The sequence below is a fragment of the Oncorhynchus masou genome, chromosome 12, assembly GCF_036934945.1.
Source record: "Oncorhynchus masou masou isolate Uvic2021 chromosome 12, UVic_Omas_1.1, whole genome shotgun sequence".
Classification (NCBI taxonomy): Eukaryota; Metazoa; Chordata; class Actinopteri; order Salmoniformes; family Salmonidae; genus Oncorhynchus; species Oncorhynchus masou.
In genome coordinates, this window is record NC_088223.1 from 15,283,048 (window position 1) to 15,306,572 (window position 23,525).

At 42.9% G+C, this 23,525-nt stretch overlaps 1 protein-coding gene across 1 annotated transcript in view; it reads left to right on the forward strand.

The window, feature by feature from the left end:
* Positions 1 to 23,525, forward strand: part of adgrb2 (adhesion G protein-coupled receptor B2) — a 600,103-nt gene that overhangs the window by 176,912 nt on the left and 399,666 nt on the right. The window contains exon 2 of the mRNA XM_064979676.1: positions 1 to 122. This exon is cut by the window's left edge and continues 761 nt beyond it. Within this exon, the coding sequence (XP_064835748.1) occupies positions 1 to 122 (122 nt within the window). The remainder of the gene's footprint in view (positions 123 to 23,525) is intronic.

Genomic DNA, 23,525 nt, shown 5'->3' on the forward strand with positions numbered 1-23,525 from the left:
GCCAGTACCCCTTCTCCCGGCAACGCCCCATAGCAACGGATCGTTGTTACCTGAGAATTGCTGCGTCACAGAGCTGCACCATAACAACGCCATCGCCATAGCGCCCAGGGACGTCAAACACGGTGAGGCTTCATTTACTTTGGTTCTGTTTACAATCTGTCAGTCAAGCAGATTGCTCTCATTGGTTGTCTGGTCTAGTTAAAAGTTGTGAAAACTGTTAAAGTGTGTTTTATTTGAAAGGATGCTGATATTGGTTTTCTAATGTTGAGTTGTTGTTGTCTGCTATGCATCTTCATAAGCAAATTATCATTTTCTTCCAAAGGAATTATTTAGTAACTTAATAGGATATATTCTGAGGGTTGAATTTTCTTTGGCCGGAGTGTCCTTTGATTCCACTCCAAAGGGTCATGGACTTGTATTACTGCTTGATCAAGCTTGTATTTCTCTTATTGGCTTTAAAAGGGGCCCTAACATGACTTATCAAAAGACTTGTGTAAATATGTATCAGAAGTTAATTCTTTTTGATGTATATTTTATTAGAGGGGCAGGGCTGCTGGCTGTGTACGTGGACTCACTGATCAATCGCTGTTTGGTATGTGGCTGCCTGCGTGTTCCTTTACTTATTCATCCATATGTCGATTTGTGGAGTAGCTTCTCAGTTGTTCCTGTATATCTATGGAACAGCCTCTTAGAGAGTGAGAGCTGTGCATCTGCTCATGCAGTATTAGAATGTTTTCTCTGAAACAAACAACTAAGAAGTGTGGTTTACATCAACAGATCAACGGAGATGAATGTACATGCTGAGTGTTAGTGATGGGGGAAAAATTACATCTCTGGATATTATTTTGACCATATATATTACCATATCGTTTTGACAATATCACAATATTATTTTTTGTTGGCTGTACCTGCGCCAAAATTCCAGTTTATCTTTTTAAATAGTGAACCACTTTGTCTTGATGACTTGCTCAAGGCACTGTCTTGTCCCTCGCAATAAAATCACGGAATCGAATCGCAATACATATAGAATCTTGAGAATTGCAATACATATCGTAGCTATTGTGAGGCCCCTGGCAATTCCCAGCCCTACTGAGTGTGTTAAGGAAGGTTGTAAACACACAGGCACAAAGAACGTGCCTACAAAGAGGTGGTCAGTCACATACATGCGCAAAGATCATGAACCGTAATGCTTTATTTTTCAGAGGCAGCACTGTTTTCTGTACTGCAAGGCCGATTGTGGGCCAGCTTGACTGATCTGTCCTAACGAGAATCCAATATTCTAATCAGATATTACAAATCCTCCTTGTCAGAGAACAGACACACGGGCACACACACACACACACACACACACACACACACACACACACACACACACACACACACACACACACACACACACACACACACACACACACACAGCTCCGCCCTCAGCCTTGGAGGTGATGTTACCTATCAGGCAACACGGGATCAATGGGACAGATAGAGTTAATTATCTAATCAGCACACACAGAGAGAGAGAGAGAGAGAGAGACAGAGACAGAGACAGAGACAGAGACAGAGACAGAGAGAGAGACAGAGAGAGAGAGGGGGACAGAGAGAGAGAGAGACAGAGAGAGAGAGAGGGGGACAGAGAGAGAGGAGGACAGAGAGAGAGAGAGAGTGAGAGAGAGACAGAGAGACAGAGAGAGAGAGACAGAGAGACAGAGAGAGAGAGAGACAGAGAGTCAGAGAGACAGAGAGACAGAGAGACAGAGAGACAGAGAGAGTGCGTCAACAGTAACCTTGGGAAAATCCTCTGCATTATCATTAACAGCAGACTCGTACACTTCCTCAATGAAAACAATGTACTGAGCAAATGTCAAATTGGCTTTTTACCAAATTACCGTACAACAGACCATGTATTCACCCTGCACACCCTAATTGACAACCAAACAAACCAAAACAAAGGCAAAGTCTTCTCACGCTTTGTTGATTTCAAAAAAGCCTTCGACTCAATTTGGCATGAGGGTCTGCTATACAAACTGATGGAAAGTGGTGTTGGGGGTAAAACATACGACATCATAAAATCTATGTACACAAACAACAAGTGTGCGGTTAAAATTGGCAAAAAACACACACATTTCTTCACACAGGGTCGTGGGGTTAGACAGGGATGCAGCTTAAGCCCCACCCTCTTCAACATATATATCAACGAACTGGCGCGGGCACTAGAACAGTCTGCAGCACCCGGCCTCACCCTACTAGAATCTGAAGTCAAATGTCTGCTGTTTGCTGATGATCTGGTGCTTCTTTCACCAACCAAGGAGGGCCTACAGCAGCACCTAGATCTTATGCACAGATTCTGTCAGACCTGGGCCCTGACAGTAAATCTCAGTAAGACCAAAATAATGGTGTTCCAAAAAAGGTCCAGTCACCAGGACCACAAATACAAATTCCATCTAGACACTGTTTCCCTAGAGCACACAAAAAACTATACATACCTTGGCCTAAACATCAGCGCCACAGGTAACTTCCACAAAGCTGTGAACGATCTGAGAGACAAGGCAAGAAGGGCATTCTATGCCATCAAAAGGAACATAAATCTCAACATACCAATTAGGATTTGGCTAAAAATACTTGAATCAGTCATAGAGCCCATTGCCCTTTATGGTTGTGAGGTCTGGGGTCCGCTCACCAACCAAGACTTCACAAAATGGGACAAACACCAAATTGAGACTCTGCATGCAGAATTCTGCAAAAATATCCTCCGTGTACAACGTAGAACACCAAATAATGCATGCAGAGCAGAATTAGGCCGATACCCACTAATTATCAAATCCAGAAAAGAGCTGTTAAATTCTATAACCACCTAAAAGGAAGCGATTCCCAAACCTTCCACAACAAAGCCATCACCTACAGAGAGATGAACCTGGAGAAGAGTCCCCTAAGCAAGCTGGTCCTGGGGTTCTGTTCACAAACACACCCCACAGAGCCCCATGACAGCAGCACAATTAGACCCAACCAAGTCATGAGAAAACAAAAAGATAATTAATTGACACATTGGAAAGAATTAACAAAAAAAACAGAGCAAACTAGAATGCTATTTGGCCCTACACAGAGAGTACACAGCGGCAGAATACCTGACCACTGTGACTGACCCAAAATTAAGGAAAGCTTTGACTATGTACAGACTCAGCGAGCATAACCTTGCTATTGAGAAAGGCCGCCGTAGGCAGACATGGCTCTCAAGAGAAGACAGGCTATGTGCTCACTGCCCACAAAATGAGGTGGAAACTGAGCTGCACTTCCTAACCTCCTGCCCAATGTATGACCATATTAGAGAGACATATTTCCCTCAGATTACACAGATCCACAAAGAATTCGATAACAAATCCAATTCTGAAAAACTGGGTGAAATTCCACAGTGTGCCATCAGAGCAGCAAGATGTGTGACCTGTTGCCACGAGAAAAGGGCAACCAGTGAAGAACACGCACCATTGTAAATACAACCCATATCTATGCTTATTTATTTTATCCTGTGTCCTTAACCAGAGCAAAGAAGTTGTTTAGTTTGTCTGGGAGCAAGACATCGTGTACACTGTTTGTATATGGTTATGTTTCCGGTGTCAACTTGCCCTGGTTAAAAGCTGTGGTTCGCGCTTTCAGTTTTGCGCGAATGCTGCAATCAACCACGGTTTCTGGTTTGGGAATGTTTTAATAGAAGCTGTGGGTACAACATCACCTATGCACTTGCTAATAAACTTGCTCACCGAATCAGCGTATTCATCAATGTTGTTGTTTGAACATATCCCAGTGATCGAAACAATCTTGAAGCGTGGAATCCGATTGGTCGAACCAGCGTTGAACTGACTTGAGCACGGGTGCTTCCTGTTTTAGTTTCTGTCTATAGGCTGGGAGCAACAAAATGGTGTCGTGGTCAGCTTTTCCGAAAGGAGGGCGGAGGAGGGCTTATGCGTCACTCCCTCTCTAGTCAAACTCTCTCTCTCCTTCACAATCCTTCTCTTACTCTCTCTCTTGCTCTAAATCTCTCTGTCTCTCTCTCAGGGTGTAGTTACACCAGACTGCGGAGGAGCGGTGCTCCCTCACTTTTTTCAATTTGAGAATACACAAAGTTGATAAAACTAATTCTTGAAAATGTATTCTGATATATTCAAAAAATATATACTGTACCAGTCAAAAGTTTGAACGCACCTACTCATTCAAAGGTTTTTCTTTATTTTTACTATGTTCTACATTGTAGAATAATAGTGAAGACATCAAAACCATGAAATAACACGTTGAATCATGTAGTAACCAAAAAACTATTAAACAAATCAAACAATATTTTATATTTGAGATTCTTCAAAGTAGCCAGCCTTTGCCTTGATGACAGCTTTGCACTCTGCAAGTTCCCACATTTGCTGAGCACTTGTTGGCTGCTTTTCCTTCACTCTGCGGTCCAACTTGTCAGGTGATTGTGGAGGCAAGGTCTGATGCAGTACTCTCCTTCTTGGTCAAATAGCCCTTACACAGGCTGGAGGTGTGTTGGGTCATTATCCTGTTGAAAAACAAATGATAGTCCCAATAAGCGCAAACCAGATGGAATGGTGTATCACTGCAGAATGATATGGCAGCCATGCTGGTTAAGTGTACCTTGAATTCTAAGTAAATAATAGACAGTGTCACCAGCAAAGCACCCCCACACCATCCAGCCATGGTGGGAACCACACATGTGGAGATCATCCGTTCACCTACTCTGCGTCTCACAAAGACACGGCGGTTGGAACCAAAAATCTAAAATCTGGACTCATCAGACCACTGGTCTAATGTCCATTGCTCATGTTTCTTGGCCCAAGCAAGTCTCTTCTTATTATTGGTGTCCTTTAGTACTGGTTTCTTTGCAGCAATTCAACCATGAAGGCCTGATTCAGTCTCCTATGAACAGTTGATGTTGAGATGTGTCTGTTGCTTGAACCCCGTGAATCATTTATTTGGGCTTCACTTTCTGAGGCTGGTAACTCTAAGGAACGTATCCTCTGTAGCAGAGGTAATTCTGGGTCTTCCTTTCCCGTGGGGGTCCTCATGGGAGCCAGTTTCATCACTTGATGAAGAAACCTTAAATGTTCTTGAAATGTCTAAAATGAATGATGGACTTTAGTTCTTCTTTGCTTATTTGAGGTGTTCTTGCCATAATATGGACTTGGTCTTTTACAAATAGGTCTGTCTTCTGTATACCACCTCTACCTTGTCACAACGCAATTGATTGTCTCAAACGCATTAAGAAGGACAGAAATTCCACAAATTAACTTTTAACAAGGCACACCTGCTAATTTAAATGCATTCCAGGTGACAACCCCATGAAGATGGTTGAGAAAACCAAGAGTGTGCAAATCTGTCATCAAGTTAAAGGGTGGCTACTTTGAAGAAACCCTTTTCTGGTTCCATATGTGTTATTTCATAGATTTGATGCCTTCACTACTATTCCACAATGTAGAAAATAGTAAAAAATAAAGAAAAACCCTTGAATGAGTATGTGTGTCCAAATGTTTGATTGGTGCTGTATATTTTATTACCACAAAAGTGTCATGTAAAACAATATAAGAGAAAAAAGGTGGTTTCTTCTCATTCTGGTGTGGCGAGAATGATGAAGAACACTACGTGTGTGCATTGCGGAGGCCCGTTGGAGGCTTGACCACTTTCGGCAAAATCATCCAAATTCACTGTGTGTCTGCATTGATGTTCATAAAACTCCAGGGAACCCCTCTTGTGCAGTGGAACCCGGACAGATGTGATTAATTGGTTACAGCGACACCCTTCTGCCAAGGACACCCAAACCAGGTTGGGAACCATAAAGCCTAATGAGCCTGACCCTCTCTACGTTGCTGTAGCCCTGCTTGGGATATTTTTATTTATTTGAATTTGACTTTTTTTTTATTCTCCCAATTCAAATTTTGTCTCATCGCTGCAACTGCCTAATGGGCTCAGGAGAGGCAAAGGTCGAGTCATGCGTCCCCCGAAACAGAACCTGCCAAACAGCGCTCCTTAACTCTTGGAACTACTCATCCCGGATCTGGGAACGTTGTCATCAACTGACACTAATTAGCATAACGCAACAGACATAAATATTACTAGAAAATATTCATATTCATGAAATCACAAGTGAAATATATTGAAACACAGCTTAGCCTTTTGTTAATCACCCTATCATGTTTTGTGACACTAGAAAAATTAGGGAAGCCATAGACAAAGGAATCTGGTTGCTATCTCATTCCCTGCTCAATAGGGACGCATAGGGAAGCAGAGCTTTCTAAATAAGAGTCCCTTCCTGATTGGATTTTTCTCAGGCTTTCGCCTATTATATCAGTTCTGTTATACTCACAGACAATATTTTTACAGTTTTGGAAACTTTAGAGTGTTTTCTATCCTAAGCTGTCAATTATATGCATATTCGTGCATCTTGTCCTGACAAAATAGCCCGTTTACTTTGGGAAAGTTGTTTTTCCAAAAAGGAAAATAGTGCCCCCTAGATTCAACAAGTTAAGCCTGCTTAACACGGAAGCAAGCTGCACCAATGTTTCGGACGAAACACAATTCAACCGACCACTTGAAGTCATCCTGCAGGTGCCCGGCCCGCCACATGGAGTTGCTAGAGAGCGATGAGCCAAGTAAAGCCCCTCCTGGCCAAACCCTCCCCTAACCCGAACGACGATGGGCCAATTGTGCACCGCCCTATGGGACTCCCAGTCACGGCCATTGTGACACAATAAAGCTTTCCTCTCAAACAGTGCAATGATATTAAGCTATATGTATTTGTATTTGTACGAGGCTATAGCTTACAAATAGCTATACCACGTAGTCTTAGCCCTATTAGGCTATACTATTGTTGTTTGAACTGGCCGAATGGCACAGTTGTCCTTCAGCACAACAAGTTGGTTTAACTTCTTTAACATCATTGCGCAATCCTGCCGCTGTCCTTTCAGCACCACGACGAGCGCTCCAATTGTTTAAAATGTAATATCAATAAGATCTGTTGCCTACTCCTAATTGTAATACAAATAACATATTATTATTAATAAATAGAAGATTTTGACTTCTCACAATGGGGCTCATCTAGTAAAATTAGACCAAAGCTGAATCAATGTGTCACGCCTTGGTCTTAGTATTGTGTGTTTTAGTTTATTAGTTAGTCAGACCAGGGTGTGACATGGGGTTATTATGTATTGTATTTCCGTATTGGGGTTTGTAGTGTTTGGGTTGGTAGTTGATTAGGGGTGTGTGTGTGTGTTAATTAGGTTGGCTGCCTGAGGCGGTTCTCAATCGGAGTCAGGTGCTTCTCGTTGTCGCTGATTGGGAACCGTATTTAGGTAGCCTGATTTCGCTTTGCATTTCGTGGGTGATTGTCCCTGTCTCTGTGTAGGTTGCACCAGTCAGGCTGTATTAGGTTTCGTTCTGTTTGTTGTTTTTTTGTATTTATTTAGTTATTCGTGTTAGTTCGTTCGTTTTGTCTTCTTTAAATAAACATGAGTAACTTACACGCTGCATTTCGGTCGACTCTCCTTCAACAACAAAAGAACGGCGTTACACAATGTCTTGCAAGATCACATAATTTTATGTAACAGAATAGAATATAACACCATAGCATAGTAGGCCTATAACCTTACTGTTCCACCAAAAACAACTCCACATTCCTAATGAGATTTTAGGATGCTTATCTGAAGCTGAATTGTCCCAAAAATAATCTAATCTGTCAAACAGAGAGCGCCACTAGGCAGGATGTATTCTTTCATTGAAACAAAATACAAGGCTAATAGTTTGTTAACACCACCTGCTCTAATTCACTCACAAAACAGTACGTCAAGAAGATCTAAATGCATATTCCATGTATATCATTCAAATGATTGGCATGGAGATGCAGTTTGGACATTTCACCAGTAAAACGTGAAGAATTACAATGACAATTGTGTGTACGTGTGTGACAATGTGTGTGTATATATGTTTGATGTGTGTGTATATATCTTTGTGAGTGTTGTGTTTAAGAGTGTGTATATGCTTGTGGATCCATGTACTGAGATATGAATGTTTCACTTTAAGTGGACAGACCTTGAGAGTTGTTTGCATCACACTACCTTGGTGGAGGCAAAACTTCAACAAGATACATCGATACCGGATGTCAAAACAAACCGTTTTAGAAGCTATAAGAATGGATGAACAGGCCAGATAGAAGGTTATTACAGCTTTTCTCCATGCGGCTCACCGTTCAAAGTTTAAATAGAAAGTCATTGGCATCATATTTAATAGGCACCCTTATCCAACAAGATCTCACGGTTGGACCAATTTAACTTCAGATTCTGACATGTATCCATGTTTCTCATAACGTCAAATTTCTAAGTTAATTCAAACATGACATTTCTAGATGTCTTGGACACTCTGGGTTCCTGCTGCTCCTCCTTTATGCAGCCACTCCTGCATTCTCTCCAAATAGTTAAGGTAAGGGTTAAGGTTTGGGAGAGGGTTAAAACAAAAACAACTACATGGTTAAGTTTAGGCATTCATTCTGAAGTGTCTATCAGTAGATCCTATAGCCTATCCCACCTTTCGCTGCAACACTGCTGGGGGCTGAGCGCACGTGAAGAGCTGAGTGAAATAATCCATTTTAGAAACTCTACAAACAAGCATACATGTTGGATAATTTACTTGAGACTAAATTCCACTGAAGTGAGACTTTGTCCCTGTTTCTTGGCTATTAAAACTTGTTATGGCTGCAATCCCGCTAACCTGGATCTATATGACAACTACCAGTGAAAATAGAGGGCGCCAAATTCAAACCACAGAGTATCTCATAATTACAATTCCTAAAACATACACGTGTTTTATATCATTTTAAAGTGAATCTAGTTGTTAATCCCACCAAAGTGTCCGATTTCAAATAGGCTTTTCAGCGAAAGCAATACAAACGATTATGTTAGGTCTCCACCAAACCACAATAAGCACAGCCATTTTCCAGCGAAATATAGCATTCAAAAATGCAGAAATAGAGATAAAATGAATCACTAACCTTGAATTATCTTCATCAGATGACACTCATAGGACTTCATGTTACACAATACATGCATGTTTTGTTTGATAAAGTTCATATTTATATAAAAAAATCTGAGTTTATATTGGCAAATTAGATTCACTAGTTCCAAAAACATCAAGTGATTTTGCATAGCCACATGGTTTCAACAGAAATACTCATCATAAATGTAGAGGATAATACAAGTTATACACATGGAATTATAGATATACCTCTCCTTAATGCAACCGCTGTGTCAGATTTCAAAAAAAGATTACGGAAAAAGCAACCCATGCAATAAACTGAGACGGCGCTCAGAACAGAAGCCAAATTAGCCGCCATGTTGGAGTCAACAGAAACCAGAAAACACATGATAAATGTTTCCTTACCTTTGATGAACTTCATCAGAATGCAGTCCTAGGAATCCCAGGTCCTCAATAAATGCTTGGTTTGTTTGAAAATATCTACTTTGGTTAGAGCGTTTGGTAAACAATTCCAAAGTCACAAAGTGCGTCCACTATAATGTGACGAAATGTCCAAAAGTTCCGTAACAGTCAGTAGAAACATGTCAACGATGTACTGTATCAATCTTTAGAATGTTGTTTACATATATCTTGAATAACGTTCCAACCGGAGAATTAGAATGACTTCAGATGACCGGTGGAACGCAGGTCCTTCCCCTGTGAACGCGCATGGTGAAAGCATGGTCAACTCGTGGCAGTGGTGACTATTTCCTGTCTCATTTGACCCCCCTTCACATTAGAGTCATCAGACAAAGTTCTATTGACTGTTGACATCTAGTGGAAGGCGTAGGAAGTGAAAACTCATCCATATCTTGCTGTAATTTCAATGAGAGTTTGGTTATAAATCTGCCACCCCCAGAAAAAATACATACAGGAAGTGGAATTTCTCAGGTTTTTGCATGCAATATGAATTCTGTTAGACATAATTCAAACAGTTTTAGAAACTTCAGAGTGTTTTCTATCCAATACTAATAATAATATGCATATATTATCAACTGAGACTGAGGAGCTAGCCGTTTACAATGGGCCCCTTTTTATCCAAGCTACTCAATACTTCCCCCGCAGCCATAAAAAGTTAACATTGTTTTGTTCACAAGCTAGGTTGTTATTCTGTGTTTGAGTTTCAACTGCTAGGGAAGAGCAGACAATGCTTCTACTAGTCAGACTCTCAATCTCAAAGTCACAAGCATCACTCTAGTCACGTCACCACGGTAACCTCGTGCCCTTAAAGTCACTGGTGATATTTTTCTCTCTCTGTGATATTTTGGTTAAAAGACTACGGTCACCTAAAAATGAAATGAAATGAAACAATATACCACATTAGTTCTTATTAGTAATACATGAATTGTTTTAGAAACATTACAAAGCTCATCTTTTTTTTTGTATTTTGTTGGTCTTTTTTTCTTTTTTTTTCTTGTAAAAAATCTGACTGGCTGGTATATTTTTAAATCTACCTGCAACAGTGGCTAGTGGACCAAAAATAAAATTACAGGCCCTTATCTTGAGCAACCTGGTTGCCCTAATCACCAGCATTCACTGTGTTGCTTTGATTTACACATACCATTTTCCTCAGATCTGACCTTAAGACAAGGTTCCCCAACCCTCTCCTCTGACCCCCCAAGATGTTTCACATTTTTGTTTTAAACTGGCATACCTGATTCAATTAGTAAGCAAATAATCGAGGGTTCCCGAGGAGAGGGTTGGGAAGCCCTGTCTTAGGATATAAAAGGTTTCACAAGGTGTGGTGCATTTGTTAGGATGAGGACTCAGTACTATGATAACTTCTTCCTTCAGTTGAAATGGCATGGGGCATAGCTATCCAGATAAGGACGACATTGGATGTGTGTGTGTGTGTGAAAGCTTACCTATTCAAAGATTATACCCCCCCCCCTCCCCCCACACACACACACACACACACACTTGACTTTCCTCCTCACTAGCTCTGACTTTATTGAGGAAAAATGTACGTACTATGACTGGGATATGTGGTTGTCCAACATAGTTATCTTAAGATGAATGCACTAACTGTAAGTCGCTCTGGATAAGAGCATCTGCTAAGTGACTACGACATCAAGGGGAGGAAATGTGGTCAATGAATAATACAAGCAAACAGATCAGCAAACTATCAACCTCAGCACCAATCTCCTTGTTTGCTCATGCAAGGCCCCTTGAGTGGTTGATTGTTTGTGATCTGACACACACACACACACACACACACACACACACACACACACACACACACACACGCCTGCGCATGCATGCACACATACAGTACCATCAAGATCACTTAAGATTGACTTTGAAATTGGACATCTCTCCATGTCCTGAGGACATTTGGAAATGCCTTAAAAACTGGCCATTAGGGGCAACAGTGAGCAGTGTCGTGGTAATTTCCTGTATTACTAAGTGAAAGGAGAGTTTACAAACCACACACAAGTCAGAGTTATACTTTAAACTCCATCTTTTCATAATATGAGTTCACCATAGCCCTTTGACTCTCAGATCAATTCAGCGTCTATAAATTCATTCTGAGAGTCCTGACAAAATGGCAACTGAGCTCTTTAATAGCAAAGATCCACCCCTCAACTCACAATGACGAACCACAGGTCTTAGGAAAACTGCACAAAGGAAGAATTTTAGTTGAGAGAGGAGTATCCCATAGCCAGACAGCATTAGCTATACATTATCGTTCAGTTTGGGCTCCTAAACAAAGTTCTTATCTCGTTCTTGGAACAACATAGTACCAAAACATTACCTCATCCAATGGCATATATCAATTGTCAATTCTAGATACTCCCATCTCAAATACAACCCCCCCACCTGGACAAGCTCACAGAGGAGAGTGAGCCTCTAGGTCAAGGTAAGGGCAACATCAGAGGGCACATACATTTACATTTACATTTAAGTCATTTAGCAGACGCTCTTATCCAGAGCGACTTACAAATTGACCTGGGAGGAGGAGTTCTTATTCTCCATGGACTTTACAGTGTCCCAGAACTTCTTGGAGATTGTGCTACAGGATGCAATTTTCTGTTTGAAAAAGCTAGCCTTAGCTTTCCTAATCTCCTGTGTATATTGGTTCCAAACTTCCCTGAAAAATTGCATATCACGGGGGCTATTCGATGCTATTGCAGTATGTCACAGGATGTTTTTGTGCTGGTCAAGGGCAGTAAGATCTGAAGTGAACCAAGGGCTATATCTGTTCCTAGTTCAATTTTTTTTGAATTGGGCATGCTTTCTTATTAAGCATGTCCCAGTTTAGGTCACCTAACAGCACGAGCTCTGAATATAGATGGGGGGCAATCATTTCACATATGATGTCCAGGGCACAGCTGGGGGCAGAAGTTGGTCTATAGCAAGCGGCAACGGTGAGAGACTTGTTTATGGAAAGGTGGATTTTTAAAAGTAGAAGCTCGAATTGTCTGGGCATAGACCTGGATAGTATGACAAAACTCAGCAGGCTATTTCTCCAGTAGTTTGCAACTTCGCCCCCTTTGGCAGGTATATCTTGTCGGAAAATGTTATAGTTAAGGATGGAAATTTCAGGATTTTTGGTGGCCTTCCAGAGCCAGGATTCAGACATGGCAGAGTGCGCTAAAGCATTGTATAAAACAAACTTAGGGAGGAGGCTTCTAATGTTAACATGCACGAAACCAATGCTTTTATGGTTACAGATGTCAACACATGAGAGCGCCTGGGGAATGGGAGTCATGCTGGGGGCTGCAGTTCCTGGGTTAACCTCCACATCATCAGAGGAACAGAGGAGGAGTAGGATGAGAGTACGGCTAAAGGCTAAAAGAACTTGTCGTCTAGTGCTTTCAGAACAGAGAGTAAAAAAAGCAGGTTTCTGGTCTCGGACGAATAGATTCGAGGCATAATGTACAGAAAAGGGTATGGTAGGATGTGAATACAGTGAAGGTAAAGCTATGCATTGAGTGACGATGAGAGAGATATTGTGTCTAGAAACATTATTTAAACCAGGTGAGGTCACCTCATGTGTAGGAGGTGGAACTAAAGGGTTACGTAGCTAAGGCATATTGAGCAGGGCTCGAAGCTCTACAGTGAAATAAGGCAACAATCACTAACCAAAACAGCAATGAACAAGGAATATTGACATTAGGGAGAGGCATGCGTAGCCAAGTGATCATAGGGGTCCAGTGAGTAGATGGGCGAGCTGGAGACACGGCGATTCAGACAGCGAGTGGGCCGGGGTTAGCAGGCTCGTAGAAGTGCCTTAGAGGGATGTCGCGACGGCAGAAGTCTGTTGTAGCCCCCTCGTGCGGTTACGTCGGCAGACCAGTTGTGATGGATCAGCTGGTCTCTGTGTAGTTAAACAGTCCAGGCCAATTGGCAAAATAGGTATAGTGTCCCAAAGGCAATCCCTCATGATGCATTCTGCATTGCAAAAATATAAGGTTTTTGTTACGTGAATTATTTTAAATTGAGTACATGTGTGGTTTAAATACAAGTATGTTATACTAATTTCAGCTCTTCATCTAGTAGAATTGGATGCACACTTTTCCCACAATGCATTGGAAGAGGTTGGCTGCTAGTGATAGGCCCTACTTCTCTTGGTGTAGGCTAGCCAAACAACCAAGCTCGGATAGTTAATTGGGAAGATGCCGAACAGCGAAGCTTCTGCGGTGGTGTTCAAATGTTGTCTAAGAATTTTTTGGTTCAAGTGTTTTCTCATTGAAAGTGTTTCTAGTTTTCTTGGCCTTGTTCAGACGTTTTAAACTTAATACTAAACCATCGTTTGATTTCTGAATGTGCCGGCACCGGGGACTTGGGATGTGGCTGCATTATTGATGACATTTTAATCATGCCTTTTGATTTGAACATGTGAATTGTTTTAGTTTTGTAGGCTAGGCTACCGATTTAATTATTTAATTTATTGATCAAGCCTTAGCAGTCATTCTGATCTCGTTCCCAATGATCAGTGCTTTAGTTTATTATGTTGCTTTCCAGTGGTTCTGAATTTGCGATGATCCTGACTGTCCACATTTTTCTGTTTTATAGCCTTTTAATTAGAACATTTGAAAGATAGTGGTGTGTGTATTTGGCTGATTCAATTTGTATATGATACAGCACTTTGGTTTCGCTAATGGAATTAAATGATCTGTTTCTGTTTTCAGTCCTTTTTAAATAGGATATATGGGCTATATGGTCTATGGTATAGATCTAATGTGATAGTCTGCCTAGAACAAGCCTGAGTAGGTCTATAACCAGCCTGACTAGGCCTATAACCAGCCTGAGTAGGCCTATAACCAGCCTGAGTAGGTCTATAACCAGCCTGAGTAGGTCTATAACCAGCCTGAGTAGGCCTATAACCAGCCTGAGTAGGTCTATAACCAGCCTGAGTAACCCTATAACCAGCCTGATTAAGCCTATAACCAGCCTGAGTGGGTCTATAACCAGCCTGAGTAGGCCTATAACCAGCCTGAGTAAGTCTATAACCAGCCTGAGTAAGCCTATAACCAGCCTGAGTAAGCCTATAACCAGCCTGAGTGGGTCTATAACCAGCCTGAGTAGGTCTATAACCAGCCTGAGTAAGTCTATAACCAGCCTGAGTAAGTCTATAACCAGCCTGAGTAGGCCTATAACCAGCCTGAGTAGGCCTATAACCAGCCTGAGTAGGCCTATAACCAGCCTGAGTAAGTCTATAACCAGCCTCAGTAGGCCTATAACCAGCCTGAGTAAGTCTATAACCAGCCTGAGTAGGCCTATAACCAGCATGAGTAGGCCTATAACCAGCCTGAGTAAGCCTATAACCAGCCTGAGTAAGCCTATAACCAGCCTGAGTAGGTCTATAACCAGCCTGAGTAAACCTATAACCAGTCTGAGTAAGTCTATAACCAGCCTGAGTAGGCCTATAACCAGCCTGAGTAGGCCTATAACCAGCCTGAGTAGGCCTATAACCAGCCCGAGTAAGCCTATAACCAGCCTGAGTAGGCATATAACCAGCCTGAGGAGGTCTATAACCAGCCTGAGTAGGTCTATAACCAGCCTGAGTAGGTCTATAACCAGCCTGAGTAAGTCTATAACCAGCCTGAGTAGGTCTATAACCAGCCTGAGTAGGTCTATAACCAGCCTGAGTAGGTCTATAACCAGTCTGAGTAAACCTATAACCAGCCTGAGTAGGTCTATAACCAGTCTGAGTAGGTCTATAACCAGCCTGAGTAGGCCTATAACTCCATTCCTATTAGATTCAGAGTTTAGAAAAATGCATTGATTTGAAAATGTGCTATTATCAGGTTGGATAATGTGATGCATGTCTGTTGAATTTGGAAAAATCCACCAACTCAGCATGTCCGGAGCCCCTACTGCAGTGTGTCCTTGGAATACCTTCTCACTAAATGGTATGTGTTAAATAGCATGAGCCGATGAGTACATAGTATGCAGTTTAAAACTATGTAGTACACTAGTATGGGTATTTGGAGAGAGTCACGTGTTCAATCCCAGTATTCAATCTCAGTGGTAGACACTGGTAGTGGTAGACACTGGTTTACATTTTTGGGGGGTTTTAACACTGTACCAATCCTTAACTCTTAGTACCTTCCAAGCTCATCCTTAGCTTGATGCCCTGGGACTGAACCCCGCCCTGTGCAACTGGATCCTGGACTTCCTGACAGGACACACCCAACTGGTAGGAAACAACACTTGCACTTCGCTGATTCTCAACACTGGGGCCCCACAATGGGTACATGCACAATCCCCTCCGGTACTCCCTGTTCACCCAAAACTGTGTGGCCAAACACGTCTCCAACTCAATCAAGTTTGCCGATGACACAACAGTAGTAGGCTTGATAACCAACAATGACGAGACATCCTACAGGGAAGAGGTGAGGGCTCTGGTAGTGTGGTTCCAGGAAAATAACCTCCCACTGAACGTCAACAAAACAAAGGAGATGATCATGGACTTCAGGAAACAGCAGAGGGAGCACCCCCATATCCACATCTACGGGACCACTGTCGAGAAGGTGGAAAGCTTCAAGTTCCTCGGCATACACATCACTGACAAACTGAAATGGTCAACTCACACAGACAGTGTGCTAAAGAAGTCACAACAGCACCACTTCAACCTCAGGAGGCTGAAGAAATGTGGCTTGCCACCTAAAACCCTCACAAACTTTTACAGATGCACAATTGAGAGAATCCTGTCGGGCTGTATCATCGCTTGGTGTAGAAACTGCACTGTCTGCAACCACGGGGCTCTCCGGAGGGTGGTGCAGTCTGCACAACGCATCACCGGGGGAAAACTACCTTCCCTCCAGGACACCTACCACACCCAATGTCACAGGAAGGCCAAGAAGATCATGAAGGACTACAACCACCCGAGCCACTGCCTGTTCACCACTCTATCATTCAGAAGGCGAGGTCAGTACAGGTGCATCAAAGCTGAGACCGAGAGACAGAAAAACAGCTTCTATCTCAAGGCCATCAGACTGCTAAACAGCCATCACTAGCACATATAGGCTGCTGCGTATATACTGTACATAGACTTGAACTCACTGGCCACTTTAATAAATGGAACACTAGTCACTTTAATAATGTCTACATATCTTGCATTATACCCATCTCATATGTATATACTGTATCCTATGGTGTTCTACTGTATCTTATTCTATGTCGCTCTGAAATTGCTTGTGTATATACTGTATTTGTATATTCGTAATTCCATTCTTTACTCGATTTGTGTGTATTGGGTATATGTTGTGTAATTGTTAGATATTACTTGTTAGATAATATTGCACTGTCAGAGTTGGAAGTACAAGCATTTCACTACACCCGCAATAACATCTGCTAAACATGTGTATGACCAATAAAATTTGATTTGAATAAAAATGTATTTTATTTTTCTCACTCTCAGATGCATGTAAACACACATATCCAAGTAAAAACATTTGATTGTTCAGCTTGAGGTGGATTGCTATTTTAAAGTCTTCAGTTGAAGTGAAACTGTACTAGAAGATAATTGGCATGTTTTTCCAACACACAGGCACGTCAGTGAACTGATGGAAGAGAGTAAGTAAAATGGTTCTCTCTGATCTCTCTCTCCCTCTTCCAATCGTTCCCCAACACTCACTCTCACGCCCGTGCAAACACACACACAGACACAGACACACACACACACACACACACACACACACACACACACACACACACACACACACACACACACACACACACACACACACACACACACACACACACATGCACACTGATGAATATAGGTCTAGTAGGGAGAATCGCTTTCTGCACTAAGACTAATTGATGAATGTAGGCCTCTGTCTGCACCTTTAACAAGTCATTCCAAGATGGCGTAGCAGTGGGATGTCTGGTTTGATTGTCTTGTATATATTTCGTATATATTTTAGTTTTTTAAATCTCATTTTCAAACTATGGACTGAAATACTCTCCGGCAACCCGCCTCACCCAATGTAGTATGGATCTGCTTTTTTTTACACATTAGAACCGGAACCCCCTTCAGAAGCTGGCTAGCTTGCTAGCTACTAGCAAGTAGTCAATTAGCCACTGCTAGCGGTCATCATCATTAACTAAGACATCTGCCAGCCTCAGCCCGGTCAACTCCTGCCAGCCTGCACAGCGCGATCATCAACCCAGAGCATATCAGACTGCTTTTCTCTTCCAGATCTCAGGATTCCTACCGCAAGCTCTGAGCCTTTACTCCGGATCATCGCAGCTAGCTAGCTGCTTCCGAGTGGCTACTCCTGGCTAACGTCTCTGTCACAAAGCAAGCACCAGCTAGCCTGGAGCTAGCCTCGAGCTAGGCCCATCTCCTGGCTAGCCGAAGAAATCCATCAGATTATTCCTGGGCTTCAATACCTCTTTTGCCGACGTAACCATCTGAGGGGGTTTCAACAAGCTCTACCGTTGCGATGTCCCCCTGACGCCCATCTGCTAGCCTGCTGCTAGCCCCAGCCTGCTAGCTGTCTGAGTCGACGTGCCTCCAGCTCGCTTCGCTACTCACTGCACCCTATGATCACTCCACTAAACATGCCTATCCCTAAAGTCAATATGCCTTTTCTTTTGCTGTTTTGGTTAGTAATTTTAGTTTTTTTTTCCCTGTAGAGCCTCGAGCCCCGCTCAATATGCCTTAGCTTATGTTCCTTCCCCTACAAATGCGGTGACCGAACCTGGCTTAAATGATGCCTTTAGAGACAAAACCTCTCTCATCGTCACTCAATGCCTAGGCTTACCTCCGCTGTACTCAGATCCTACCATTCCCTTGTCTGTACATTATGCCTTGAATCTATTCTTCCGAGCTCAGAAACCTGCTCCGTTTACTAGCTGTTCTGAACACAGTAGACGACCAGTTCTGATTGCCTTTAGCCGTACTCTTATCCTACTCCTCCTTTGTTCCTCTGGTGATGTGGAGGTTAACCCAGGCCCTGTAGCCCCCAGCATCACTCCCATTCCACAGGCACTTTCATTTGTTGACTTCTGTAACCGTAAAAGCATGCATGTTAACATTAGAAGCCCCTCCCTAAGTTTGTTTTATTCACTGCTTTAGCACACTCCGCCGTGTCTGAATTCTCGCTCTGGAAGGCCACTAAAAAGCCTGGCATAAAAAGCCTAACTATACATTTTTTCCGACAAGATAGAACTGCCAAAGGGGGCGGAGTTGCAATCTACTGCAGAGATCTACTGCCTTCTGTCATGCTATCCAGGTCTGTGCCCAACCAATTCGAGCTTCTACTTTTAAAAATCCACCTTTCCAGAAACAAGTCTCTCACCGCTACCGCTTGTTACAGACCTCATTCAGCCCCCAGCTGTGCCCTGGACACCATATTTGAATTGATCGCCCCCCATCTATCTTCAGAGTTCGTTGTGTTCGGTGACTTAACACCCCGGCCATTCTACAATCTAAGATTGATGCCCTCAATCTCACAGCAATTATCAAGGAACCTATGAGGTACAACCCTAAATCCTTAACCATGGGCACCCTCTTAGATATCATCCGGACCAACTTTCCCTCTAAATACACCTCTGCTGTCATCAACCAGGATCTCAGCAATCACTGCCTCATTGCCTGTGTGCGTAATGGGTCCGTGGTCAAGCGACCACCCCTCATCACTATCAAAAACTCCCTAAAACACTTCAGCGAGCAGGCCTCTCTAATCGACCTGGCCCGGGTATCCTGGAAAGATATTGACCTCATCCCGTCAGTAGAGGATGCCTGGTTGCTTTTCAAAAGTGCTTTCCTCTCCATCTTAAATAAGCATGCACCATTCAAATAATGTAGGACTAAGAACAGATATAGCCCTTGGTTCACCCCAGACCTGACTGCCCTTGACCAGCACAAAACATCCTGTGGCGTTCTGCATTAGCATGGACTAGCCCATGAGATATGCACGTTTCAGGGAAGTCAGTAACCAATATACTCAGTCAGTTAGTAAAGCTAAGGCCAGCTTTTTAAAACAGAAATTTGCTTCCTGTAGCACTAATTCCAAAAAGTTTTGTGACACTGTAAAGCCCATGGAGAATAAGAGCTGTCACCACTGATAAATCCGCGATAATCAATAATGTCAATAAGCATTTTTCCACGGATGGCCATGCTTTCCAGCTGGCTGCCTTACCAACATCTCAGCACCCCTTGCAACAACTTGTCCAACCTCCCCCCGCTTCTCCTTCACCCAAATCCAAACAGCTGATGTTCTGAAAGAACTGCAAAATCTGGATCCCTACAAATCAACTGGGCTAGACAATCTGGACCATCTCTTTCTAAAATGATGTATCAACATTTTTACAAGAACCCTGGTTCTTCATTTCAAATCTCACCATACATTCTCCACTATGCAATCTGGTTTCCGAGCTGGTCATGGTTGCACCTCAGCCACGATCAAGGTCCTCAACGATATCATAACCACCATCGATAAAAGACAGTACTTTGCAGCCGTCTTCATCGACCTGGCCAAGGCTTTTGGCTCCTTCAATCACCGCATTCTTATCGGCAGACTCAATAGCCTTGGCTTCTAAAATGACTGCCTCGCCTGGTTCACCAACTACTTCTCAGATATAATTCAGTGTGTCAAATCAGAGGGCCTGTTGTCCCGACCTCTGGCAGTCTCTATGGCGGTGCCACAGGGTTCAATTCTCGGGCTGACTCTTTTCTTTGTATATATCAATGATGTCGCTCTTGCTGCTGGTTATTCTATGATCCACATCTACGCAGACGACACCATTATTTATACATCTAGCCCTTCTTTGGACACTGTGCTAACAAATCTCCAAATGAGCTTCAACGCCATACAACACTCCTTCCGTAGCCTCCAACTGCTTTGCTGCCCGCACAGATTGCTGCCCGCAACCTCCCGCCCGACTAGCATCACTACTCTGGACGGTTCTGACCTAGAATATGTGGACAACTACAAATATGTGGACAACTACAAATACCTAGGTGTCTGGTTAAACTGTAAACTCTCCTTCCAGACTCACGTTAAGCATCTACAATCAAAAATTAAATCTAGAATCGGCTTCCTATTTCGCAAACAAAGCCTCCTTCACTCATGCCGCCAAACATACCCTCGTAAAACTGACTATCCAACTGATCCTTGACTTCGGCGATGTCATTTACAAAATATCCCCCAACACTCTACTCAGCAAACTGGATGTAGTCTATCACAGTGACATCCATTTCATCACCAAAGCCCCATATACTACCCACCACTACAACCTGTATGCTCTCGTTGGCTGGCCCTCACTACAAATCCGTCACCAAACCCACTGACTCCAGGTCATCTATAAGGCTTTGCTAGGTAAAGCCCTGCCTTATCTCAGCTCACTGGTCACCATAGCAACACCCACCTGTACCACGTGCTCCAGCAGGTTTATTGCACTGGTCATCCCCAATGTCAACACTTGCTTCGGCTGCCTTTGCTTCAAGTTCTCTGCTGCTGCCAATAACTGGAATGAATTGCACAAATCTCTGAAGCTGGAGTCTTATATCTCTCTCTCTAACTTTAAGCATCAGCTGTCAGAGCAGCTTACTGATCACTGCACCTGTACACAGCCCATCTGTAAATAGCACTCACAACTACCTCATCCCCATGTTGTTACTTATCCTCTTGCTCTTTTGCACCCCAGTATCTCTACTTGCACATTATCATCGGCACATCTATCACTCCGGTATTATTGCTAAATTTGTTTATGGGTAACTCCGTGTTTTTGCTTTTGTCGCACTGCTTTGCTTTATCTTGGCCAGTTGTAAGTGAGAACTTGTTCTCAACTGGCCGACCTGGTAAAATAAAGGTGAAAAAAGATGAATATAGGCCTTGTAGGGGGTCCCTCTGTCTGCACCGTAACTAACTGATGAATATAGGCCTTGTAGGGAGTCTCTCTGTCTGCACCATAACTAACTAATGAATATAGGCCTTGTAGGGAGTCTCTCTGTCTGCACCGTAACTAACCGATGAATATAGGACTTGTAGAGAGTCTCTCTGTCTGCACCGTAACTAACTGATGAATATAGACCTTGTAGGGAGTCCCTCTGTCTGCACCGTAACTAACTGATGAATATAGACCTTGTAGGGAGTCTCTCTGTCTGCACCGTAACTAACTGATGAATATAGACCTTGTAGGGAGTCTCTCTGTCTGCACCGTAACTAACTGATGAATATAGGCCTTGTAGGGAGTCTCTCTGTCTGCACCATAACTAACTAATGAATATAGGCCTTGTAGGGAGTCTCTCTGTCTGCACCGTAACTAACCGATGAATATAGGACTTGTAGAGAGTCTCTCTGTCTGCACCGTAACTAACTGATGAATATAGACCTTGTAGGGAGTCCCTCTGTCTCTTCCGTAACTAACTGATGAATATAGGCCTTGTAGGGAGTCCCTCTGTCTCTTCCGTAACTAACTGATGAATATAGACCTTGTAGGGAGTCCCTCTGTCTGCACCGTAACTAACTGATGAATATAAACCTTGTAGGGAGTCTCTCTGTCTGCAACGTAACTAACTGATGAATATAGGCCTTGTAGGGAGTCCCTCTGTCTGCAACGTATCTAACTGATGAATATAGGCCTTGTAGGGAGTCCCTCTTGTCTGCAACGTAACTAACTGATGAATATAGACCTTGTAGGGAGTCCCTCTTGTCTGCAACGTAACTAACTGATGAATATAGACCTTGTAGGGAGTCCCTCTTGTCTGCAACGTAACTAACTGATGAATATAGACCTTGTAGGGAGTCTCTCTGTCTGCAACGTAACTAACTGATGAATATAGGCCTTGTAGGGAGTCCCTCTGTCTGCAACGTATCTAACTGATAAATATAGGCCTTGTAGGGAGTCCCTCTTGTCTGCAACGTAACTAACTGATGAATATAGACCTTGTAGGGAGTCTCTCTGTCTGCACCATAACTAACTGATGAATATAGGCCTTGTAGGGAGTCTCTCTGTCTGCACCGTAACTAACTGATGAATATAGACCTTGTAGGGAGTCCCTCTGTCTGCACCGTAACTAACTGATGAATATAGGCCTTGTAGGGAGTCCTTCTGTCTGCACCGTAACTAACTGATGAATATAGGCCTTGTATGGAGTCTCTCTGATGAATATAGACCTTGTCTGCACCTAACTGATGAATATAACTTGATGAATATAGACCTTGTAGGGAGTCTCTCTGTCTGCAACGTAACTAACTGATGAATATAGACCTTGTAGGGAGTCCCTCTGTCTCTTCCGTAACTAACTGATGAATATAGACCTTGTAGGGAGTCCCTCTGTCTGCAACGTTACTAACTGATGAATATAGACCTTGTAGGGAGTCCCTCTGTCTGCACCGTAACTAAATAATGAATTTAGACCTTGTAGGGAGTCTCTCTGTCTGCACCGTAACTAACTGATGAATATAGGCCTTGTAGGGAGTCTCTCTGTCTGCACCGTAACTAACCAATGAATATAGGACTTGTAGGGAGTCCCTCTGTCTGCACCGTAACTAACTGATGAATATAGGCCTTGTAGGGAGTCTCTCTGTCTGCAACGTAACTAACTGATGAATATAGACCTTGTATGGAGTCCCTCTGTCTGCAACGTAACTAACTGATGAATATAGGCCTTGTAGGGAGTCGCTCTGTCTGCACCGTAACTAACTGATGAATATAGACCTTGTAGGGAGTCTCTCTGTCTGCACCGTAACTAACTGATGAATATAGACCTTGTATGGAGTCCCTCTGTCTGCACCGTAACTAACTGATGAATATAGACCTTGTATGGAGTCCCTCTGTCTGCAACGTAACTAACTGATGAATATAGGCCTTGTAGGGAGTCTCTCTGTCTGCAACGTAACTAACTGATGAATATAGGCCTTGTAGGGAGTCCCTCTGTCTGCACCGTAACTAACTGATGAATATAGGCCTTGTAGGGAGTCTCTCTGTCTGCACCGTAACTAACTGATGAATATAGGCCTTGTAGGGAGTCTCTCTGTCTGCACCGTAACTAACTGATGAAT